The sequence below is a fragment of the Vulpes lagopus genome, chromosome 6, assembly GCF_018345385.1.
Source record: "Vulpes lagopus strain Blue_001 chromosome 6, ASM1834538v1, whole genome shotgun sequence".
Lineage (NCBI taxonomy): Eukaryota > Metazoa > Chordata > Mammalia > Carnivora > Canidae > Vulpes > Vulpes lagopus.
The window spans coordinates 96,471,628-96,498,934 of NC_054829.1; the positions used below are offsets into that span (position 1 = coordinate 96,471,628).

Genomic DNA, 27,307 nt, shown 5'->3' on the forward strand with positions numbered 1-27,307 from the left:
GGGCTATACTCTCTCTGAAATTTGTATGCAAAGAGGCCTTTTTTTTTGCCTTTCCTAGCTTCTGAGGTCCTCAGGAGTTATTTGGCTTGTGACAGTAATCTCCAATCTCTTTTTCTGTCTTTACATGCTGTCTTTTTGCCTTTGTGTTTTTATTTTTTCACATGGCATTCTCTCTGCATCTCTTTCCTCTTAAAAGGATATTAGCTATATTGCATTAAGGACCCACCCTATTCTTATCTTTTCTACTCACATTTGCAGTGACCCTGTTTCCAAACAGGTCACATTCTGATGTACTAGGGGTTAGGACTTGAACATGTATTTGGGGGGAACACAGTTTAACCCATAATAAGCAAGAATAACGTGTGTCTCAAAAGCACACTCCTAAATCAGTAACATTATCTCAAACAGATAAAGATACTAAACTACTAAATTTGAAAGGTAAGCTAAGAATACACTTAGGAGTAACTCTGTGTAGTCAGTTTATTTTAACTTTCTAGGAATTTTGATATTTGATTTCTTTTCAATTCAAGTAAACTTGAAAAAAAGCAACTAACCTTTTAAAAATTACATTTAATTTAAATGTAAAATGTTAAATGTTAAATGTAAATCATTTAAAATATTAATGAACTGTCCCATTTGCTGCTTATTTGGAGCATTGTTTATATAGAATTCTGGCAAAATTAGGCAATTCAATCATTTCCTTACTTAGTAATAGGATAGTTTGGGGACTTTGATAATATTGTTCATTTTGCTTTCTAAGACACCTGAATTTCATAACACATGTGGCTGACATTCACTGAAAACTAGTGGACTTTTTGAAGTTTAAAATCTAGTCTCTAGTTATAGTTTGGTTTTGACTAAAAAGACTCAGAGTAGTATTTATGTCTCTATATTTAAGAGTTTAATTAATTTGCCTACTATTTTAAAATCCTTGCTCAGAATAATTTACATGTGTTCAGATTCTATCATAATGAAATATTTGTTCTTAGAATTTAAAAAGTGGCATGGCAGTGGATTCTGAAGAAAAGGAACGTGGAACTTCATTAAAATAATTTTTTTTGTGGCACCTTGGTAATGCTATTGCTTTTTGCAAACTAACACTAGTAAGGACTTAAATTATAATTGTTTTGACTGTAAGCACCTACTCTGAATCACCTTTGTGTTCACTAAGAAAGAGCACTTAAAAAGTTATTATTATTTCTAAGCAGTATATTTTTTCAGAACTCAGCAGGGAAAAAGCAGGTCTCAGTTTTCCAGCTTAACTTGTAAAAAAATCTTTGATTTATTTACCATAAGTCTTTTTTTAAAAAATATTTTATTTATTTATTCATGAGAGACAGAGAGAAGGCCAGAGACATAGGCAGAGGGAGAAGCAGGTTCTTTGCAGGGAGCCCGATAGCGGATTCATCCTGGAACTCTGGGATCACGCCCTGAGCCAAAGACAGACGCTCAGTCTCTGAGCCATCCAGGGATCTGTACCATAAGTCTTTATAGTTTCTAGATAGTTACTTGGGGAAAATAAAAATAAGTGCCTGAATTATGATTAATGATTGGGAAGTTTAAATAGGAAGATTTGAGGGTTTTTTTGTTTGTTTGTTTTAAAAAACAAAACCAAACAGGGCATATACTAGTACTTCCTGTGTGCACAACAGATAAGAAATAGAAGTTGAAATAGAAATGAATGAGTGTCAGACCCAGGGATGCCTGGGTGGCTCAGCAGTTGAGTGTCTGCCTTTGGCTCAAGGCGTGATCCTGGGGTCTGGGACTTGAGTCCTGCATTGGGCTTCCCGGTGAGGAGCCTGCTTCTCCCTCTGCCTATGTCTTTGCCTCTCTCTCTCTGTCTCTCATGAATAAATAAATAAAATCTTAAAAAAAAAATAGAGTGTCAGAGCTAAAAAGTGGCTCAGCAGTCTTCTATTCCTGCTTCCACCTTTTTCAGAGCAGGAAACATATCAACAGAGGTTAAGAGCCTTTCTTATGGTCAAACTTAACAAAACTTACATCATGGAAACCTTATTATAGTTACTTTATAAGTCATTACTTCAGTGATGTTACAGTTTTTCTAATATTAAAAACTTTGACTTTACCTTATTGAAATTCTTAAGTTAACATTTCAAATTTTAGATAAAAAAGAAACAAGATTCCCACTCTCAATAACCAGGACTAGTCCTAGGATATCATTATTAAATGTTCTTTGCATTCAGCTCCTCTGTGACCTTAGCTATGGCATGTCTACAGCTTTCTTTACTTGAAGAGTAAAAGTTTTACCTTATATTGAAAATAAATCTCTATTTTCTTACCCTCACTTAGCTATAAGGAGCTTAAATTACAACAGGGGATACTAAAAGTGTTTGGAAAACGACACATATGCTCTTAGATCTAATAGTGGAGAGGGTGAAAAACTGAGGAAGATTGTGTTTGTTGTCTTCTGTTTTCTCTGTGGAGCAGGAAGTATGGTTTCTGTTAAGAATGCACATGTTGAGAAAGAGAAGGGCTTTAGAAAGTTGTGACTGGATGGGTCCTCATGGGTGATGTCACAGGGACATGTGAAAAGATGTTCACAGTTTGAGACTTTGTCCAATGCTTATGAGGCTTATAATTGTCAGAGTTTAAGAAATATTGTGTAATTTCATTTTTTGTGATGTTTCTAAATATTGTTATTAAAAGCACATTCTCTAGGAGTTTTAGAAATGTTTCACCCTCAAAATGGATCTTAATTAATGGATTAGTGACTATAAATTTTGATACAAGTGTGAAACTTGTGTTATTTTACTGTGCCTCTTCAAGCTTTAAACCAATTTTATGTGGCATAGATTTTATCTATCAACTGCTCTCTGTTTAGTGTGGCTTTTGGACAGCTGTTGTGGTATATAGGTTAGTCTTAATATTTGCTACTCTAAAAAGATTTTTTTTTAACCAAAGATACCAAAGAACTTTTCAGAAATCTCCAAAACTAGATTCTCAGTCAATACTAGACAGTGCTGTTGTCTTAATGAAATAAAGGGCAAAAGTATTTCATTATATCTTTCTTTTGTGTTTTTAATGAGGAAAAGTTGATTTAGAATTCAGATTTCCCAAGTTTTAATCCAGAATGCTGATATTTAATCATCATGATGTCTTTAAGCAAAGCCTGAGTTGAAAAAGGGAAAAAGAAATAAGGTCATAATTTATCTTCTTAATTCATTTACCATAATATTATCTCTAAAGTACATTTACAATATAAGTCATTTGTATTTATCTGCTCCATGCCTTAGTTTTATGTTCTGTTCCCACTTTTAATTATAGCAAACACACTAGCACTAACTGTACTGTGTGTGCAGCCTATGATCAGCCAGCATTGTTAATTAACACTTGCAGATCATTATATGCAGAACACTTTTATAGAAAACAGAGAGGGAGGTGGTGCACAAATCCATGACCCTTCAGAATGTTAAAGATGAAATCTTTACGCTACAATTTCTTTGAAAACATAAAAAATGATTTAACAGTATCTCCATACATACATACTTTTCTTGTGTTTCTCAATATTAATTTGTAACAAAATTTAGATATGAGTTGATTTGTATGATCAGCTCTTACTCTTTCTCTCATGTCATCATTTTCTGAGGTGTGCATCATAGTCATCACCACAGTAACCATTCCTGATATCAAAAAGGATTATTTCTTCTGGTAGGAAGTAAGTTTGAGCAGATGGTTGATAAGGAACCAAGATCTGTTGTTATACAAATAATGAGAGGATGGGAGGAAACTAATATCAATAATGTATGTAGGATAATTTTTAAAATAGATTTTTAAATTTGTATTTCATACGGAGAATTTCTGAGAAGAAATACGAAAAAGGTGATATTTAAATTACAAAAGTGGAAGCAGCATGAAAATCATAGACTTTTAAATTATTAAAAAAAAATAATAATTTTAGGGCACCTGGGTGGCTCAGTGGTTGAGTGTCTGCCTTTGGCTCAGGTCAGAATCCCAGGGTCCTGGGATCAAGTCCCACATCAGGCTCCCAGCTAGGAGCCTGCTTCTCCCTCTGCCTATATATCTGCCTGTCTCTCTGTGTGTCTCTCATGAATAAATAAATAGAATCTTTAAAACAATTTTAGATAACATTTGCTATTGCAGATTATAGGCTTCTTTTACATCCAGCACCATGCTGCCTCCTCAATTTTTCTCCTTAGTCTTTTCAAAGATTTGATCCTTCTCCTCTTTTGGAAATCTGGTGATGATAGAAATCTAAAGACAACATATTTGCTGATCTTATTATAAGGCTTTTCCATAAAGCATGAATATAGGAAAGTTCCAGAATTGTACCTATCTAGTCATATTATTATTACATAGGCTTAATAGGCACTTTCTACTAACTACTTATCAGTCTTTCCATTTTTTTGTTTCAAATTCTAACAGTTATGGATTTCAGCATTTATCTGCTTCTTTCTCGCCTTTCCTCCTTGAACTGTTGTCGGTTTTGTTGTTTGTTTTTTTTTTTTTTTTCATGTACATGCTGTATACATGATACTAAATTTATTGCCTTATTAAATGTACAAAAAGGTGGATGGTCAACAAAGATCAGCTTCTTTATATTCTGGAATAGGTTCAGCCTTACCTATCAGATTGCCTAAACTTTAAAAATCATATAATACCCCAGACACCCGGGTGGTTCAGCAGTTGAGTGTCTGCCTTCAGCTCAGCCTTCAGCATGATCCTGGGATCCAGGATCAAGTCCCACATCGGGCTCTTTTTGGGAAGCCTGCTTCTCCCTCTGCTTGTATCTCTGCCTCTCTCTCTCTGTGTCTCTCATGAATAAATAAATAAAATCTTAAAAAAAATCATATAATACCCAAGTAGAAATGGAGGGGTGATACAGTAGGAATGCATATGCTACTGGAGGGAATATACACTCGCATTGGGAACCTGTTTGTCATTACAGAGAAAGTAAAAGGTACATAAAATCAGTGAACCAACAGTATCATCTATTCTTTATAAAGAATGGCCCAAACCTAGGAACAATCCAGGTAACACTCATCAAAAGAATAGGCAAATAATTGTGATGTGTTCATTTGATGAGTATTATACAACAGGAAGCATATAATAGAATGAATTTCACAAACAATGTTCAGTATAAGAAGATAGGCACAAAAGAATAAATATAACATGATTCCATTCAAATACAGTTCAAAAACAAACAAGGCTATAAACTATTCTGTAACCATCCTGGTGTCTACTATGTACTGGGCATTTGTTGCCCACAACAAGAGAAAGAGCCTACGGGGAAACACACAAATAAATCTGAAATGAGAATATATATATATATTAATGATTGTATTTAGTGGTTTAGTTTTATTCAGTATATATTCAATATGTATATTGAATATATATTTATAGTGAAATTAGAATATATATGTACTATAACACCTCACAATGATTGTATTTAGTGGTTTAGTTTTAGGTTCCTTCCTCAGCCATACTATATAACTTGTACCTGATATTAGAATACCAGCTTGGTAACCTTTTTGGTAACATTTTTTTTCTCATTTGTGATACATAATAACCATGACATACAAGTTTTATTGCTTCCTGCTTTTGGCTACTGAAGAGTAATGGAAGTATACTATTTCTAGATTTATAGCTCTGCTCTTACCTACTGTGAAGAAATACCATAATTGTGCTGGAAGCTTCCTTCATATGACAAGTCATCATTAAAGAATGTAGCAGGGCCTAAAGAATTGATGGGCTGCACTTTCACTGGTGGCTGGATACCTCATAATTATGGAAAATTAAGATATAAATTATATTTGTAGAAGTGACAATGCTTCACAAGTCAGGAGTTACTTATTATGAGACGATTTAAGAGTCAGCCTACATTTCAGGGATATGAAATTTTAGGATAAGGGACCTTTTATAAATTGTTTTTAAGTGAACCATAATAATACACATTTTAATATTGTAACATAAAGCTATAGAGCTACCTATGTTGTGAGAGAACAATTTATATGGACTTGTACAATGATAGATAATCAAATATGTATTGTAAATGATTTGTAAGATACCCTTAAATATATACTCTTTCACTGGTTTTGGTAGAGTAATAGAATACAGCATTGTCATTTATTGCTTTGCATCCTTAGATTCTTTAAAATACATTAATAAAGTTATCTTTAACCTTATTTTCCTGGATGACTTGACAGAAAAGGGTGGGGGCAGGTGTTGTGAAGGAAAGAACTGCATAAATATTCCTATAGTGAGGGTTAATATTTTTTTCATCTTAGAGATCTATTTTCAAAGTTATCAAACAAGTATTTGTGAGGACCTGCTATATACGGGGGGTGTGTGTGTGTGTGTGTGTGTGTGTACATACAATAAGAACTAATATATATTGTTTCATTGTCTAATATGATTCAGCAACAATTATAAAGCTATAACCTTAGTTTCAGATCTCTTATTAGAAAAATGAAAATCTTTCATTTACTAACTTCATAGCTGTAATTCCCTTGTGAGCCATTTCTTTTACTGATCCTTTATACTATGTTTCTATAGTTGCACTGTCTAGTATAGTGGCCACTAGCCAGATTTGGTTATTAAACAATTGTGAAATATGACTATTCTGGATTAACATGTAACTGTAAGTGTAAAGTACACTGAGATTTCAAAGATTTATCACAAAAGAAAAGACAATTTAAAATATTTCACAATATACACAATATACACTGTATACACAATATACAATAAGTTGTATATCGACTGCCTGTTGGGATGATGTTTTATTGGATTTAATAAAATATATTATTAAAATTAATTTTTACTTATTTTTATGTTTTTCATGTGGCTACTAGTAAATTTAAATCACGTATGTGGCTCAAACTTATGGCTCTCGTATTTCTTTTATATGAGGAAAGTCAAATTTAGAAAGACAGATACTCCTTCTTTCATCTCTTTTCATTCCTATATTCAGGGGTTAGAAAGTAGTCTAAAGCTCTTTACATATTCCAAGAGTTAATTGACATCTGTTCTATGTAATGTAGTAATGTACACAACAGAAGGTATGTCGGACCATAATTTTGATCACTCTTCGTAATGTTGGTGTGTTCTAGAATGGAAGGAATAAGGGAAAATGAAAAATAAAATAGCAAGAATTGAGAAAAGGAACATGCTTATGGACTATAGAAATGCCATTAAAAAGACCCTTACTATGATCTAGAATGACTCTGTGAGTCAGATGGGTTTTTTTCATAATAACTAACTTTAAAAAACACTGATCGACATATTTAGTTGTTTCCAAGCTGAGAAAATTTCTATAAAATATTAGTTCTTGTTTTTTTCTCTTATGCAGAATTGTTATTTATGAAAGAGGAGGTGAAAATTTTCACATGTGATAGTCCTACATTCCTAGGACACAAAGAAGTTCTTTAAGCTACTATAGATGCCAGTGAGAATAATCTTTTTGCTCTGAAAAAGTGATTGTCTCTTTTCCCCATCCCACAGCCATTTCCATGATTACTTGTTTTGTTTTGTTTTTCCAAAAAGACATATTTAATGCCCTGCCTAGGTTTATTTTCTACTTAAGGAATAACATTGTTGTTTTATATTTGAAATTGTAAGGTGGTACATTTCTTTTTTCTTTTATTTTTAATTTAACTCTTTGTTTTACAGATGAGGGCAGAAGTGCAGTTGACCAAGCAGGTGGTGCACAGATTGTAATTGACCATTTAAGGTCACTGTGCAGTATAACAGATCCCGCCAATGAGAAGCTCTTGACTGTCTTTTGTGGCATGCTGATGAACTATAGCAATGAGAATGGTAAACAAAATTGAAAACTTGCTTTATCTCTGGGGGAAAATTAAAAATCATCATTATTATAGTACAGACCAAAATATTTAGAAAAATTATAAATAATTCATAAGTGGCATATAAAATTAATAATTAGCCAACATTAAATACAGTGTTTCAAAAATATAAAATGTTCTAATTTATTAAATGGGACAAGTTTTTGAAGGGTTACTCATGTTAATTAATACCAAAAACAAAAGCAACATAATGATACGGTTTAATATTTCTCACTATGAGCATTTTAGAAATAAAAAGTATTAAAATATCTTCATGCTTATTACTTTATATTAATACCTATATTAAAGCTATAGGTGTAGCTTTATTTTTTTTATAGGTGTAGCTTTAAAACATAAACACTATATAAGTAAAATCATTTTATCTATATATTAGATTTACTTGTCAGAATAGAAAAAATCTTTTAATAAAATCTGGCATTAGAAAAATAAAATTCAGAGTAATTGCAGTTTCTGATTTTAGAAATTTAATAAATACTTGCCATCAGAAGTTTCTTTTCTCTGTAAAACCTTCTTAGAACGTGGCAACAAATGACATGTTAAAATTTTCAGATAACCTATATGGTTGTTAATTAAATGAACATAAAAACAGTGATGTGAAGTTTCACTATACTTTTAAATGTCACAAAAAATGTATCATCTTATATGAGTTATGGCATGGATCAAACACTCAAAAATTCTGATAGGTTTCTAGACTGTAACAAACATAAGGTCATTCTGTGGTTTGTTTTATAATGGCATCTTAAGCTGTAGTGTTTGACAGAGACATATTTTATTTGCATATTGAACATGTAATAATATTCTTTCTTGTGTTCTAGAAACACATAGACCTTTAGGCATATCTTTCATTTTTTGTTTTTGGTGGTCATAAATCCAAAAAAAATAGTCTGAAAAATTAAAAATAAAGAAGATAAACATTAATGATAGTGGCTACTGACATTTGGCCTTGGTGTTAGTGACAACCACAAATGGTGAGGACTGTAGTCTTTGCCCCATTGAATGGGGAGAACCACTACTCTCCTCTAGTTTATAGTTTCTATTTGGCCAAATACTGCCATATCTTTTCATTTGGAGATGGTGTGGGGGGAAGGGGCAAATCTAGTTTTTCATATGATATCGGATTTTTAAGTGTTGGATTACATGTGCTTTTTTTGGCACTGTACAAGCTACTCTAAACTTAGAATGTGTCTTGAGGTCATATCCTGTATAGAGGATATGAGTATTAAACCTCTGAATTAGCATTTCCAAAAATAATAATAAATATTTTTTATTTGTCAATGGCCAGCCTATTAAACTCGAGCTAGTAACAAATGGTAGTCTTTCTAGGGTCAACTACCACTTTTTTTTTTTTTTTTTTTTTTTTTGCCTTGTGGTGGAACCATTTTTGAAGAGAAAATGAACAGGAGAAACAGAAATGAGACAGTCTGCATAATCTACAAAATGAATAGCTAGTTCCTAAATAATTGAAATTTAACCATAATACTCACATATCTGAATTGCATTAGGAAATCATTGGCAAGTTGTTCATGTTCATGCTGCATCAGCTTCATATGGGACATCTTGGACACCCCATCTTCATTGGGTGTTCATTTGGAACACCTGAGAAAGTGGGACAGGTGCTAAGTGGGAGAATGGTTTAGAAAGATAAATGAAAGAAACTAGCCATGAAGTTATTATGGCAGCTTTGGGTACAAAAGAATTAGTCTTGTTATGGATTTAAATTCATTGTATTTTGAGGAAACCATTGTTCAGAAATCTGAACAAAAGCATATCAAATGACCAAATGGTCTTTAAAAATATCACTAATTCTAATCCAAAGGAGACTGCAGTTTCCTTTGAGTCCCTATAGTAGGATATCACAATGTGTAGACATGTGTATTGAGAAGGAAATTATTAACAAAATGCAGTCTGCAATTGAATTGCATAATATATTTCTTTCTTGAAGGGAAGACTTCTTTCCCTGGTGTGCAAGTATTCCCCCAAAATAACTTAGATAACTCAGAAACCTTGATGAACTTTTCTCAGAACATTATTGGAACAGAAGTGTTTTTGTTCCATTATTCCAAAACCTGCGATTTGATGAAGGTTTCAAAATGTATTAGATAAATAGAAGTAAAGTTATCTTTAGTATTTTAAACAAAGAGATGCCAAACATGTTAACTATCTTCTTTTGTCTGCTTGCATTTACATTTGTCTGTCATGGGGATCATAGTTTGTGAAGTGATTCTTTTTCTCCATAATACTCTTTAACTTAAATTATATTCTTTTTCATTTTGTTTAATTATTGCATATTTGTTATTCTGTTGATTACTTACTCTTTTCTTTAAAATATGTGTTTAAAGACTTGTCTACTTAAATATTAGGTATTTTTGCTAACTTCAGATCATTTGATATTGGTTGTGTACCCCTAAATGAGTCACTGAGGAAAAAAATAGAGCTCTGTGAAATTCAGGAAGCAGTTTTTATTAGCACTGGAAAATGAAGTTCCTTTTTTACATGTTTTTACTATTGAGTTTCACTACATAAGCCACTAGTACTAACTGAGTAGAATAGTTGAGTGATAAATTGTTACTCTACCAGAAAAATTAACTGTGTTCTTAGCCCCAGTAATTTAAGCCTTATTCATTGGGAATTATTACTTTAGCTTTACAGATAATTTTTTTTAAATATAAAGATAAGGAAGTGCTGAAAATGGTCACAAAGATCCATCAACATAGTTTCTTTGATAATATTTTCAGACTGTTTAATAGTCCTAAAAGTAAATTGACACCAGACTGAGACTTAAGATATCTTGATTCCTGTCCATCTGGGAGACAACTAACTGTGAGCATATCCATTTTTAAAATCCATTAAATAGGGAATAAAAAGAAATTTCCTAACCAGATTATATATTGTGAAAATACGTATGTGGTAAAGGCATTTTTGAACCTTTTGATAAAGCTGTATAAAACTCAACGTTCTTGAATTTTAAAATTTTTGAACCAGCTCAGGACTGTACAGTTTTAAACTATGAGCTAGCTGGATACATTCTTTTGTTTTCTTGTTGGTGAGACAATTAAAATTTTTTATGGCCAGACTGGCAGTATGTAATATCTGAATAGAGAAAGTTATAATTGCTTAGCTAGAAAAGTTGTATCTGTAATATTATACAAGTAAAATCATGTTCAAAGAGAATAAGGCAAAACTTTTTTTTTCAGTAAAAATCATTTAAAATTTATTCTTTTGGGAAAAATTATACCTGTTTTTTACATGGCAGAAAAGCACTCTTCAATTCTGTGGCTCTCCAAAATCACCTGAGTGTTTGATGGTTGTGGTTAGAGCAAAGCTTGTTGACAATTGGATATTCAGGGTGAGGAAATATGCTGAACTTCCTATATTGTCTTCATCTAGTTATTATCCTATCAATAAGAAACTGAGACCTATTATTATAGATATTTTTATCTCATTAGTTTCTTGGGTATCTTTTTTTCTAGCTTTGGTTACCCAATGTCAAAACATTCCAGTGAAGACTAAAAACTTCGTTCAGATCTATTTGCAAACATAACACCATTTTAGCCTGTAGCAGAAGTTTGAAAATATTTCTTGACTTCTGGGTATTTACTATTGTCTAAAATTTTTTTATTAACAAAATTATACTTGGAAGAAAAGTGGGCTTTTGGAATGTATTTAATTAATTTAGAAACATTATAAACTCTTGCCCACTATATTAATTGATATTCCCTATTCATGTTTATGGTAGTAGCAGAAAGTGGCGATGAAAACATCCTGATAATAGTGCCAAAAATTTACTGTAGGTGATCCACAGACTTAAAAAATCTGCACATGTATACTTAAAAGTTGACTGCACCTTGAATGGAAACAAACCAGTAATCTAAAGCAAAGCACCAGAGTTATTTAACACCTTGTTTAGGTAGTCACTACTATTGGTAGTCACTATTTTTATTATCTTACATGTGATATGTAATAACCATGATGACCATAATAAATATCTCTTGGAAAACTCTGTAATTGAGAACTTAATTTTTTCCCTAATATGCATATCCTAGAAACATAAAATATAGGGAAAAGCCTGTTATAATTCTTAAGAAAATTATCAGTGGCAAGCATTAAAGCTAGGACTAATTATTTCTTTTACATAAACTATGCCATAAGAGAGAGAAGAAATAAACATGTATCATGAAAGGAAAAATCAGTTTCCTTTAAAATGGTTAATGTAATGTACATAATTTATGACTGGCTTCTTCATGTAACCTATGTTATATATGTGATGTATGTATATATTATATGATATCAGTTTGAGGAATGTGGCATATATTGGATATATAGGATATCAGTTTGAGAATATGATATATGTGTATATATATCATAAATATATATAAAGATATATATTTAAGTGTGTATATATATGATTTTTCAAATAGAGCTGATTTTTCTCTAATATCTTAATAACTCCCTGTTATAGAAAGATTAATTTCTGTTTTTTTTGCAGCTCCTAAAATCTTTCTGGTATACTTTTATGATAATTCTCACATTTATTTGCTGCATAGACTCATGATATGGTTGAAGGGAGGTCATCTGTGTGGTTTAGGAAATGCAACTGAAATGTATGAGTATGTTATTGGAGTCTAACAACTGAATTTAAGTATTCAGCCCAGTACATAAATTCAGTTGTTTAAAACAGGCCTGTAAATTATTTTCGCTCTAACTTAAAGATTATTTAGTATATAATTAATTTTAGCTCTTAACTTCATTTCAATCAATAACATCAATTTCACAATTTTAACCATACTATTTATCCTAGTGACTTGAGTCCAGTAATTTGGCTTACTTGACTTTTCTTCATACTTAAAATAGGAAGAATAGAAATTAATAAGGAATAATCCTGATTAAAAAACACTTTGGCCTGAGCTACTTGTTTATTTTTATGTCTTGGTATTACTTGGTAAGTAATACAAATAATTTTGGTAAGAAAGAATACTTCCTAGATATTAGATGTTTAGAAAATGATTTGCCTTGCATAAGTGAGAAACAAATTCCACAACTTATTTACTATGGGTACAACTAATTAATAGTTATATATAATTCCTAAATACTGAAAAAAAAATTTGCCTAATTTTGAAGTAAAAAAATAAAACTATAAAATTTTATCTTTGTAATTTATTGTCTTTTTCCTCATAATTATATTAATTTTACAGTATACCATTTCAGTGTATTTTCTGTTCTTTTTTTTTTTTTTTTTCTGTTTATAAAGCTCTGGGAGATGTGCTTTTAAGTTTGCATCTTTTGAAGCCCAGTTTGTCAAATTAAAGTAGTCTAGTGTGTTAAACAAATTGTGTTAAAAGGCTTCTATTATGCAGCTGAGTTTTAAAAATACATTGTGTAATTCTTTATTTACTGTTTTCTCTCTGTAAAAAATTTCTGAATTTTTACTGTGTGTCCAGTAGAGCATTTGAAATTACTCAACCAGATTGCACTCAAAGTTCTGCTACAAATGTCATTTTAAGCAATTGTTTCACTGAACAATCAAGCAGTTAGTAGTTCTGTCTCTTCTCCTAATTGGTCTATTAAATTTGACCTATTAGACTAGCTTAGCTTTTCATCATAATTTTCTAATAAATTACTATAATCTGTTACTTAATGGATAAGCTAAGAACTTGGTTTTTAGTAGAAGTGTACAAAATGCACATTTGATTTAATCCCACACGGTCAAGTAGTGGCATTAATATTTAGCTTTGACCATTATAGAATGAACTTCTGAATGCAAGAATCTGAATATTTTAATTCTAAAAATCTGAAGAATTTTTTATCACAAAAAAAGAAATACTTGTTATAGTGTTTTCATTAGTGATTTAAAGTTTGGCATTATTTTACAGAAATAATACTTTCTTGGCGTTTTCAGCTTCCTAGATTGTCCTATAATTATAATGGTGCATTTAGCATTGTAATGCTAAATTTTAACTGAGGGCAGTTGAGTAACTAAATATGTTTGGGATTCCTCATTCTCTTAACATATTTTTTTCTTTCTTCACCTTGTATCTGGATTGAAGATGATTAATCATAGATGTTATTTAGTATTATTCACAAGATTTTCCTCATAGTAAAAATTCGAGGTGACAGAGTTGGCTTTCTGGTTTTAACTCATCCTCACAAGATAGAAAGAATTCCCAATTTGGACTTCTTTTTGAAGAATTCATGGTCTGACTGAAACTAAGTAACTAAACATTAAAAACAGCTCCTAATATTTATTTTATGTTGTAAATTCTAAAGAGAATAGGTAATCTGATCTCTAGTATTCTGCTTTGATTTAATTTTTACCTTTGTATAGTTTTCACCATTAGTTATTGCCACATTTTAAATATTGCAATATAAACATACATTTCAGCTGACAGAATTTCAGTATATGAAGCCCATAAGGAGATTTTCTCTATACATGGAATGCTTTCCTCTATTTAGAGATGAATATTTATTTATTTATTTTTAAGATTTTATTTATTTATTCATGAGAGACACACACAGAGAGAGAGAGAGGCAGAGACACAGGCAGAGGGAGAAGCAGGCCCCATGCTGGGAGCCCAACGTGGGACTCCATCCCAGGAACCTGGGATCACGCCCTGAGCCTAAGGCAGACGCTCAACTGCTGAACCACCCACGGGTCCCTAAAGATGAATGTTTAGATAGTAACAGTAAACTGAAAGGTCAGGCCTTGTTTGTTACTTATGTTACTACACCAGTTGAAATGTCATGGTATCAGGCACATGATTATTGACTATGTACAGGATTGTAGGTGCCAGAAATGACATGGAAGTATTTGGTGTTTAGCCTCCCAAGAGCTAAGGCTAAAGCCAGAGATGAATAATGGATCTTGGCCACATATCAGTCCATCTTTAAAGTGGACTACTTAAAAATAGCCATTTGGAGAGAAATTCAAGGCAGAGAAGTATTATATGTAAAATCATTTGTATAAAAAATAGTAATCCTATTTTCTAACTACAAGTAAAATTCAATAAAGACCAAACTGAAAAAAAAAAAATAAAGACCAAACTGCCTATATTTTATTAAACAAAAATATTTTAAGTAAATACTGTTGGAAAAATTGGAGATTGGTAAGAAATCAGAAATTTTTTGGTTATGTAGATGTGTGTTGCAAAAAAGTTCTGTGTAATTTTAAAATGGAAAAGCTTAATAATGTAATATTTTAAGGCAGTGAATCCTGTAAACAAAGAATTCTTGTTTTTAAACATATATGTTTGTAGGATATACATGTTGTGATATAAATTAACCTGGCATTCAGCTTAATTTGCTGTACAAAAATTTAGACTTGAATTTATATCTATTATGGATATGGACTTTCTCTCAGCAATGCAATTTGAGAGCAGAGACAAGATATATTTCTCCCACTAAGAGATGCTTAAGCAACAGCTGGCAGTAGTCCTCTTAAAAGAAAACAAAGTTTTAATCTTTAAAGGACCAGTTATTTCTGACATGAAAGCCTAGAATTTCTTTTAATCAGAATAGACACATCTGCAAAAATTTCCTTTGTAGCGGTATTCATTTTTTTTTTTTTTTTTTTGTAGCGGTATTCATTATAACAAGAGTTGATCTGTAGTAGTAATTTAACCTGAAGTGAGCCCAGGAGAAAAGAAATACCTACTAGCTTAAGACATAATCACTCTAGGTATCTTTGAATTGAGAAGAGTATATGGGTAGGTCTCTTAAGAATAATAAAACATTTTTCCTTTCTCTTGTGATTTTGCTTGGGATTTTTTTCTTGCTGTTGTTTTACATTATACTAGTAATTTTGTCATTATATCTAGAACTTTTTACAAAAGGGAGATTTTGCTGATGTAGAGACTTTTATTTTCAGAACTAGAAAAAAAAACGTTTGAATTCTTTTCAACTTTTTATTTAACTGTTAGAAAGCAAAAATTGTGTAAATATATTGTCTTAAACCTCCAGTATTCTCAGTGGTAATGATTCTTGATTCTCTTTTTTTTGTTCATTGAAATTACTGTTTGTCATTGAAATGTATCACCTGGGGCTTAAATTATAGGGATAATCTAGGTAGAGAACATGTAAGGTATGGTTTGTTTAAAGAGGCCTTTTAAAATAATTGATTTGAAGTTAATTTTAAACACATGTAAATATTTTTACTTTTATATTCTCAATAGTAGTTTTAGAATAAAAGTTCTCCACTTTCCTGACCAGTCAACAAAAATATTAAGTAATAAGTATTTGGAAACTGTACCTGCACATGTGTATGCATAGAGTTTTTAACCACAAATCACCCTCTTAGTAGCAGTAAAGTCCATTTACTTTTCACTATTTAATTCACTAAAACTTGTTTACATTTCTGTTTACTGTTTTACATCATTTTAAATTTTTGGAAGTATATATATGCCATTTGTCCAGAGCAATATTCTTTAGTCTCTATTATGCCCAAATAGTTTTTATTCAATTTGTATTATAATTCTTCATCAAGATTGATATTTGCTTGTGTTTGTTGTTTCAACTGTATATGATTCACTTAATTGTAGATTTTTTTTATTCAAGCCTGTAAATAGGAGTATTGTACTGTCTATACTATGAATAGTATACATACCATATACACATATTAATGTAGAGACTATGTATTTTGAATTGTGTATTTTTTATTTACTCATAGTTTCATCAGTAAGTCCTATTTACTGATAAGGTTAAGAATCTTATTGTCTCTAAGGGCCTTTTCTTATGAATAAGGTAAACATTTGTGCAGTCTTCTTAAGAAACTTATTCTTTATAGTAATTGATCAACATAACTTCTTCAGTTGAGTTTCTGGGATTCTTTTCTGGACCTATAATCTATCTATACCAATGTTTTAAACATTAAACTTAAAACTCAGGGGGAAAAAGGTTCTTCAACTTAAGATCTTCTCTCCAGATCTCCATTCTTTGGAGTTTCCATGAGTGTGACCTGAAGAACTTGGAACCATTGAAATTCAAATGTAGGTAGGTAAGTGTTCACACCAGCGCATGCGTTGATTGCCTTATATCTCTTTGTATATGCATCTGTATTGCACCCCCTCAGTGCCTTTCTTCCTCTTCCTCCCCATAGATCATGTAGGGCCTGTGTCATCTTGGTATTTTGTAATTCTGTATTTTGGTCAGTATTTGTCTGTGATGTGTGTCAGGAGCAATCTTTAAAGTCTTCAGACATTTATGACATTGTGCTGTCTAAAGACTGTCTTTCACACATAAGTGTTTGCTGTGTACGAGCCTGGGTTGCATTTTGTGAATTGTGTTTGTTGAGTTCTGATAAACATTCCCCTGGAGTTGCTGGTATTCATTGAAGGATGCAAAAATTCTCAGTCTTGCACCGTTTCACTTTTTCAATTCTAGGGAGTGTGAACTATTTCTGGTTCTAAGAATATCTTCCAGTTAATATTCTTATTTAAAAATCATATTCTTGATACCATTCATAATAACATGAGTATCACCTACTGTCCTTTGAAGTTCGTTCACAAGCTTTCTTTGGGCAATAAGAAAATGATTAAACTTAATAATTTACTTCTAGCAATAAGAATTAATACCAACTTACTCCACACAAAGAGGAGGATCCCTACTTAACCCCACCTGTCAAAAAAAAAACTACTGATAACATACCAAGTTGTAACTGAAATAGGCAAACAGGCCCAATCATGGAATATTCCCCTAGGCTTAAATAGAGTTTCTACCCAAATAAGCAAAATAAAATGTTCAGGTGCTTAATGTAATTTTGCTCAAAATACCTGAACACCAAAATTTAGGATTCCTACCATGCTTTTAATTTTTATTTCTTTTCCTGTTACCTCATCTGCCAAGCACATCATTGAATTTCAAAATCTCTATTCCATGTTCTGTTTTGTTTTGTTTGCCATCTCGTATAAAAGTTAGGTAATCCTTTGGCAGTGGTTCTTAAACTTTTGGTCTCAGGACTCTTTTAGACTTAAAAATTGCTGAAGACTCTCTCAAATTTTTGCTTATAAGTATGAGCTATAAAAAATATGGGCTGTATCTATCAGTATTTAGCACATTAGAAATTGGAGACAATATTAAAAATTATTTGATATTGCATTTTAAAATAATAACTCACATTACCATATATCTTTATGAAAAATAACTTTTCAAAGTTAAAAATATTGCTCAGGTGCCTGATTGGTTCAGTCTGTAGAACATGTGACTCTTGATTCTCAGGGTCTTGAGTTCAAGCCCCACGTTGGGTGTGGAACCTACTTAAAAAAATATTGCAAAATTTAAAAAAATTACTGAGAATAGCATTTATTTTACGGTGAATGTGTGATAGGGAGGAATATGTTGATCACCAGCACAGTATGGTGCTGCTGACTGGGTTCATAATAAAGCCCCAGCAGTTTTACCCACCACTGTTCTTGGACCATTGTGTAAATGTCAGTACACTGAAAAAGGCGTATAAAATCTTGGTATTATTATGAAAGTAATTTTGATTTTTGTGATCCTCTGAAAGGGTTTTGGGGACCCCATTTTGAGAACCATTTGTTCTAGGATGCCTGCTTATCTTGAAATGAAAATTTGTATCAGTCTGTTTGAGTGAAGTTTTTTCCTTATCTGGGCTTCATTATCCATAGAGAATGACTTGCCTGCAATTGGTATGAACAGACTTTAGAGTTATTTGAGTATAATTTTTGTTTTAGTTAGCCTCATAGAAATGAATATAAAAGAAAGCACTCAGGTGATCAAAAATGAGTATGTCCATTGGATGACTATATAATTTTTCTCTACTTGTGTGTGGTTTGTGTGTTGTATGTGAGTATACAATTAATTTGGCTCCTGGGTAACTTTAAAACATATTTTCCCGAAGCAAAGTGATTTTCATGAATTAGGGTGATTTACACCAGATGCCACTGAGCTATACTTCTTTCTCTCCTGATCTACCACAGTTTCAAATATTACATGCTTCAATTTGTATGTGAAAGATTTTATGAAACTATGCAACATTTCCTAATTTTTTTGTCCCTCATTTCCCTGGAACCAAAATTCATGATACCTTAAAAGCAGTCCAGGAAAGTGGTAGAGATATCTGCCAAGTTAGGAGAATATGCAGAACATCATCTTCTAAATGGTATTCTCCTATTATCTCCTTCATAAAATTTGCTATTTATCTGATGTCCCTGGACTGTTGGATTTTTATAGTTTGTACCAACAGTACTGAGGGGGTGTGTGATGCTTACATATATGCAGACATACAGTGGAGTTTGACTCACACTCAATGCATGCGCTAGTGCTCACGCTTACATACCTGAAATTTAATGATTCAACAGCTCTGCAATATTTGAAGAGGTAGTCAAAATGAGTAAATAAAGTTAAAAATACTGCTAAAGAATAAAGATCTGCAAAGGTGATCCAGTAATAAGGAATATACTGGTAAGTAATTAAAATAATTTCTGACTTGGAAAGCTTATTGGTGCATGATCGTTACAAATACTATAACCATAATACAAGTATTCTGCCGATATAACACATAACACTATTCCTTATAACATAAGTAATTTGCTTATGAAATTATATAAATACTGTGAATCATTCAATTGCTGAATTGTATAGTACGAAAAAATATTTAACATTAAAAGCATAAGAACAAATCATTTAGTTGAATATATTCTTTTATTTCTGTCTCCTTTTAGAAAGGTTTCATAATTCCATTGAGAATTTGAAGTTGTTGTAGACTATTTGAATGCTAAACATAAACTTCCTTTTTCTCAGGCCTGTTTTCTTGTTTCGGTAATAGGCCCCCCCACAACTGAACCAAATAGTATGCATAATTATCCACAGATCAGTTTTCAGGGTGATAAGCCTCTGTTGGCTAGCCCTTCATACTTTACTCTAGAAGCAGGCAAAATTGACTACAAAGACTGCCAGGCATATAATCAACTGGAATGTGAGGCAGCTCAATGTGCCTTCTTGCTCTTATCTGATAATCACCCAACTACCTCCTCATCTATTGGTTAAGAACTAGAAAGAGTGATGAAAGGATTAGTAGGTAAACTGTCAAGGTATGCAGTGCTCTAAGGAAAATGTGTTTGTAATAAACCTGACTTTTATCTTTAGATTTCCAATAGGTAACTTAAAAAAGAATTTGGAGAAAATTATTAGCTTGAAAATGGCATATAATTTTTAAAAGAAACAGAATTTTTAAAGCATTCCTGTTTTTTTGAATGAAACAGTAATAGTGTTTTGCATTGACATGTGAGTGTTTATATCTTACTTAGCTTATTCTAAGAGGCAGTATTTTTTATTTTCACTTGGTTTGTTTACCTTCAGCTCTGCTACAGGTATTCTATCATAATTGTTCATGAAGAACCATTGTGGATATCCAAGGCCTGTTACTTTAAAACTGATTAGTTTCTTAGAAAATGAAGGCAAGCAATGATGACAAAGCATATTGACCTCATTGTCTTTACCTCTCAAGCCAAATTTTCCTCTTTATTAAGATGCTTGTGGCTATTATTAAAACTTTGAAAAGAAAAATACTTTAACATATTTTTCCTTGTAAAAACTCCTTTCCTTCCTAGCAGTCATCGAAGAACACTCTGCTGCAAATAATCAAAATGATTTTTGTGTATTATATACTTTTTTCATTCCTTTTTATGAAGCAGCTGCTTTTAAGGGATTCTAAGATACTGTCTTCTCTTGGTCTTTATTAAATTTGTTTTTCTGTGCTTTTCATATACTCTGCTTTCCTATAATACAAATATTACTTTGACCTTTTCACTTAATGACCAGTGATAATATTTAATTATAGATTTTTATATCCTACTCTACAAAGGTATAAAGTCCTGTTATTTTTTTTTAATTTATGTTTTGACTCTATTTTCATTTCTAAATTTCTTTTAATCATTGAAAAGTTTCAAAATTCAACTCTTGTGAACTAATGTTTTAAGATTTTTCAGACAACTGTATGGATGGACTTAATCTTGTTTTACTGTAATTGAAATAGTATTGAGTTTGCAATAGGAAGAATAAGAGATGCTTTATTCTTACTAATGTCCATTTGGTACATAAACATCTTTGTTTGTTTTTTACAGATTCCCTTCAAGCTCAGCTTATCAATATGGGTGTTATACCTACCTTAGTGAAATTACTGGGCATCCATTGCCAAAATGCAGCTCTTACAGAAATGTGTCTTGTTGCATTTGGTAACTTAGCAGAACTTGGTAAGTCCTAGTCATGAACCGCAAATATAAATAACTTATTAATGTACTTACAATAAATTTTCCTTTAGGTGTTAACAACCTGGAGAACCATGTAGATTATTATTTTTTTAAGCATCATAGATACTCTTTTCATTTTTTAAAAAGTAGATCCAATTATATGTTATGATTGGTTTATTTATAATTGGAGCTGCTTTGCTTCCCTCATTGTTTTATTTATCAAGGTTTAAAGTTTCCTCTTGTATATTATTTAATAGAGTTGAATATTTAAAATGATCTCCATTTAACTTTGGTATTCTTACAGAGAGATGATCTTGATATCAAGTATTATATTTTCAGGACAAAAATAAAGGATTGTTAATTCATTACATTTTATATAAATTATCAGGTAAAAACCTATCAGACTAAGGTTTTTTCCCCCTTTTTTTTACAAAAATCCCTAAAAATAGTAGAGGACCTTTTCATAAGAATTTATTTGTAGCAGCATTAGAAAATACTATGAGAAATCCTTGAAAATCAGAAGGCACGGATGCCTGGGTGGCTCAGCGGTTTAGTGCCTGCCTTTGGCCAGGGGCGTGATCCTGAAGTCCTGAGATCAAGTCCCACATCAGGCTCCCTGCATGGAGTCTGCTTCTCCCTCTGCCTATGTCTCTGCCCCTCTCTCTCTCTGTGTCCCTCATGAATAAATAAATAAAATCTTAAAAAAAAAAAAGAAAGAAAGAAAGAAAAAATCAGAAGGCAGACAGAAACAGACCAATATTGGAAATACAGCCCACTCATACCAGAGAAGAGGACTAATGACTCCAGCACCCGTCTCTTGTCTCTGTTTTATTTTTCTCTGTATCATTAATAGTATTCTCTCTTCTTTCTGACCTACCTTCCCATGATTTTTAATTAAAGTTACAACTCCTGGTCTGAATCTACCCCACAACCATGTTCATTATAAATTTTGTATTATGGGGACAGTGAAACCAAGTGACAGTCATAACTAAATAGCTAAAACAAACAAATTATTTATAAAGTGGGTATAATTAACAGAATTAAACAGAAGCACCAAAACTCTAGCCTTGGATTTTTGAGAGCTCACGTTCTTATATACTGCACATTAAAATCTTGATCTAAGTACTTTCTTTGGCTTTGACTTTAAATGTTTCAAATTTAAAGGAATAGAGATTATTTCTAAAAGCTAATTTTTAAAAGTATTTTTTTAAGAACTAACATTTAGATTGAATTTCTTTTCATGAGATAGGAACTTTTTTTTGTAGTATAGTTGATGCACACTGTTAAAAGTCATTCTTATTCACTGGGGTCCTCTGTTGGTATTTATGAACATCTTTGTCTTCTATCCTCCTGTACTTTTCTTTTTTTTTCATACTATCTTATTATTTCCAACATTCATATAAGACCTAGAAAGAAAGAACATTCATTCATTGTTTTACAACGTTACATTGTTTGACAAGATACTGTTTTCCATTATTAAAATGGATTGTAGGAATTTGTGTTTGGTATACTTTGTAGAAATAAAACAGAAATCACATTGTAATTCCTGATGTCATAATCTTGATAACAGATACATAAACACCATTTAATGTGAGTTTCTTATGTTAAAGCATCAGGATTTGTTTGGGAGAGTGCATAAACCACTTCAATCCAGCCTCCTCTCCCTAGTCTGTATTTAAAGATGGATATACACCCAGTTAGTCCAATTTCATAGTCTGTTTCCAGCTGTTACTGCCTTTACCCCAGTTGGAGGATGAAAGGATAAAAGAGAAATAATTCCTTTACATACTAAGACTTCTAGAGTTTATATCATAAGTCTGTTATGTCCATGGAATAGATAGCTTATACATCAATACTGAAATTGAACATGTATGCCTCAGAATACTTTCCCTCTTTTCATTGTGGGCTTTATTGCCTACAAGTTAAGAAATCCACCTAGCATTATTATTATTGACATAGGTAAATATCAAGTTCCTGTCACAAACTTTTTAGTCAAAGTTTTTTAATAAAAATGTTAGACATTTTTATAGTTTTGCTCACAAAAGATCTAGCTTAAAAACAAAACATAAAATAATTTAAGTGCAATGTATTACAGAATTGGGAATAAAGAAGGAAAATGCAGCTTTGCCTTTTTCTCTTGGAGTCTTAGTTTATGTGTACAAATAATTTTTCTATATTCATAATTATAGCATGAATATAATTTTAAAGGTTGCATTCTTATCTGACATTATAGATTATGCAGAATGGCATTTTTTCCTTTTCAATTGGCTCCAAAATCTTTTTTTTTTTAAAGATTTTTTTTATTCATGAGAGACACAGGGCGGGGGGCAGAGACACAGGCAGAGGGAGAAGCAGGTTCCATGCAGGGAGCCAACGCAGGACTCGATCTCAGGTCTTCAGGATCGCACCTCGGGCTGAAGGCGGTGCTAAACCACTGAGCCACCGGGGTTGCCCTCCAAAATCTTTTATAAAGAAAATTTTCTGTTTAAAATAGGAAAAGGAAAGAGAGGAGATGACACAAAAGCATTTTAGGACCTGGGAAGAAAGCCAAGGAATAACTAAGTTAGCAAAACTTTGATATGTGAATCCTGGATTAGAAAGCCAAGAACTAACCAGTTTGCTCTTTGGAATCCTCCAAAGGATCAGAATTTGGTGATATTAAAATCTCATTCCCTTTCCATACTTTATTTATTTTTATTTATTTATCTATTTATTTTATTATATCCAAAATATTTATTGGGATAGTTTCTCACTCATCTTGATTCAGGATGCTTTTAGTGCTACTTGCATTTGAAGGAGCATTGCTTTTCCTCCTGTAGGCTGGCAGAGGACAGTGGAGCAGCCAACACACAAAACTACCCTTTGTGCATGGCTAAGACTAGTGATTTTGTAACAACCTGGGCACTTCGCATCCATGGAGTAGGAGTTGAGGGTCTACACCAGGCACTTGTGCTTCCTCTTCTTTTCTGGGGCTGGTGGAAGAGGTCCTTCATAAGGGGCATGTTCTCGTGGAGAGGGCATTACTGCTAGAAAGCCCTTTTCCACACTTGATAGTAACTGTCCCTTCCACTTAAAGCAAAAGACTGTATGTATTCTCTGGAAATACTAAAAATAGAAAATTTGTAGTCTGGGGACATCAGTCTAAGATGAAGTAACAGGTACCAGAGTACCATTCCAAAAATAGTTTAAGAGAAAATAGATACACTGATGCTGAGAACTCCAATGTTATTGTCCCATTTGTCCTGTAGAATGTAAAGATACTTAAACAAAAAGATCATCTGGGGGCACCTGAGTGGCTCAGTGGTTGAACATCTGTCTTTGGCTCAGGTTCTGATCCCAGGGTCCTGGGATTGAGCCCCGCATCAGGCTCCTTGCTCAGCCAGGAGCCTGCTTCTCCCTCTTCCTGCTGTTTTCCCTACCTCTGCTCTCTCTTTCCCTGTGTCAAACAAATAGATAAAATAAAAATTTTTTTAAAGGCCATCTGAAAACCCTTACAGATAATCTTGTAGTTAACAAGACCACTCATACTTACAGCTCCTAATCAGTTATTAAATCCCACTTTTTTCAGTTTATTTTTTTCATCATGATGAGTATGCTCTTTAATTTTCCTCCCCTATTTGTCCCATCCACCTCCCCTCTGGTAACCATCAGCTTGTTCTCTATAGTTAAGAGTCTGTTTCTTGGTTTGTCTCTCTTTTCTTTTTTTCCTTTGCTTATTTGTTTTGGTTCTTAAATTCCACATATGAGTATTTGTCTTTTTCTGACTCACTTCACTTAGTATAATACTCTCTAGTTCCATCTGTGTCGTTGTAAATGGCAAGATTTTATTCTCCTTCATGGCTAATATTCTATTGTAAATATATACCACTTCTTTATCCATTTATCTATTGATGGACACTTGGGCTGCTTCCATAGTTCAGCTGTTGTAAATAAGGCTGCAGTAAATATAGAGGTGAATGTATTTTTTTGAATGAATATTTTTATATTTGGGGAGTAAATACCCAGTAATTCAGATTACTGAATTGTAGGGTAGTTTTAGGTTTAATTTTTGAGGAAACTCCATACTGTTTTTCACAATGGCTGTACCAATTTGCATCCTTACAAATAGTGCAGGAGGGTTTCCCTTTCTCCACATCCTCATCAACATTTGTTGTTTCTTGTGTTATTTATTAGCCTTTCTAATTAGGTGTAAGGCAATCTAATTGTAGTTTTGATTTGAATTTCCCTAATGGTGAGTAATGTTGAGCATCTTTTCATATGTCTGTTGGTCATCTGTATTTCTTTTTTGGAGAAATATGTGTGTTTTCTGCTCATTTTTTTTTTTAACTTTTTTGTTTAAATTTTTATTTATTTATGATATTCCAGAGAGAGAGTGAGAGGCAGAGAACGGGTGAGGAAGCAGCTCATGCACGAGCTGTACGTGGGTCGACCCTGTGTGTCTCCAGATCGCGCCTGGGCCAAAGGAGGGCCAAACGCTGCGCACGGTTTCTTCTGCTCATTTTTAATTGGATTATGTTTTTTGACTATTAAGTTGTACCAGTTCATTATATATTTTGGATGCTTTTAGTTTTCTTGATTGTTTCTTTTGCTGTGCAGAAGCTTTTTATTTTGATGTAGTACCAATAGTTTACTTTTACTTTTATGTCTCTTGCCTCAGGAGACATTATTTAGTAAAATGTTGCTACAGCCAATGTCAGAGAGATTACTACTTGTGCTCTCTTCTGGGGTTTTTGTGGTTTCAGGTCTCACGTTTAGGTCTTTAATCAATTTTGAGTTTATTTTTGTGTATGGTGCAAGAAAGTGGTCCAGTTTCATTCTTTTGCATGTGGATATCCAGTTTTCCCAACATCATTTGTTGAAGAGACTGTCGTTTTCCTAGTAGATATTCTTTGTCCTCTTGAAGATTTATTGACCATATAATCATGGGTTTATTTCTGGGTTTTCTGTTCTATTCCATTGATCTATGTGTCTGTTTGTTTTTTTTTTATGTGTCTGTTTTTATGCTAGTACTATACTGTCTTAATTACTGCTTTGCAATGTAACTTGAAGTATGAGATTTTGATACCTCCAGTTGTTTTTGATACAACTATAAATGGGATTATTTTCTTATTTTCATTTTCTCCTGCCTCATTATTGGTGTATAGTAATGCAATAGATTTCTGTACATTGATTCTGTATCCTGCTACTTTACTGAATTCATTTATCAGTCTAGTAGTTTTTTGGTGGAGTCTTTAGGGTTGTCTGTGTATAATATCATGTCATCCGTAAATACTGAGAATTTTACTTCTTACCAATTTGGATGCCTTTTATCTCTTTATGTTGCTGAATTGCTGTGGCTAGGACTTCCAGTACTATGTTGAATAAAACTCTTGAGATTGGTATCCTTGACTTGTTCCTGAAATTAGAGGAAAAGCTCTCAATTGTTCATCATTGAGGATGATGTTGGCTTGGGTGTTTCATATAAAGCCTTTATTTTGTTGAGATATGTTCCCTCTAGAACTACTTTGTTGAGGGTTTTTATAATGAATGGATGTTTTATTTTGTCAAATGCTTTTTCTGCTTCTATTAAAATGATCATATGGTTTTTATCCTTTTATTGATGTGACATGTCACATCGATGTTTTGTAAATATTGAACTACATTTATATCCTGGAATAACCCACTTGATTGTAGTGTATGATTTTTTTAATGCATTGTTGGATTCAGTTTGCTTATATTTTGTTGAGAATTTTTGCACCTATATTTATGAGAGAGATTGACCTATAGTTCTCTTTCATTGTAGTATCTTTATCTGGTTTTGGTATCAGGGTAATACTGACCTCCTCCAATGAATTTGGAAGATTTCCTTCCTCTTGTATTTCTTGGAATAGTTTGAGAAGAGTGGGTATTAACTTTTCTTTAAGTCTTTGATAGAAATCACCTGTGAAACCATCTGGTCCTGGACTTTTATTTTTTGCAAGTTTCTTGATTACTGATTCAGGTCCATTGCTGGTAATTGGTCTGTTCAAATTTTCAATTTCTTCTTGCTTAGGTTTGGTAGGTTGTATATTTCTGGGAATGTATCTATTTCTTCTAAGTTGTCCAATTTGTTGGTATTTGAGCTCTCTCTTTTTTTTTAATGAGTATTGCAAGAGGTTTATCAATTTTGTTGTTCTTTTCAAAGAACTACTTTCTGATTTGATCTCTTCTACTGTTTTTTTTTTTTTGGTTTTTATATCATTTGTTTCTGTTTTAATCTTTATTACTTTCTTCATTTTGTTGAGTTTG

General features: G+C 32.3%; 1 protein-coding gene across 8 annotated transcripts in view; it reads left to right on the plus strand.

Annotated features, from left to right (window-relative positions):
- Window positions 1–27,307, plus strand: part of RAP1GDS1 (Rap1 GTPase-GDP dissociation stimulator 1) — a 152,188-nt gene that overhangs the window by 92,154 nt on the left and 32,727 nt on the right. For 7 of the 8 annotated variants that reach the window (XM_041758850.1, XM_041758849.1, XM_041758847.1 and 4 more), the window contains 2 exons: window positions 7,648–7,794; window positions 20,915–21,043. In XM_041758850.1, coding sequence (XP_041614784.1) covers window positions 7,648–7,794; window positions 20,915–21,043 — 276 coding nt within the window. The remainder of the gene's footprint in view (window positions 1–7,647; window positions 7,795–20,914; window positions 21,044–27,307) is intronic. The other variant, XM_041758851.1, reaches the window with a different exon arrangement.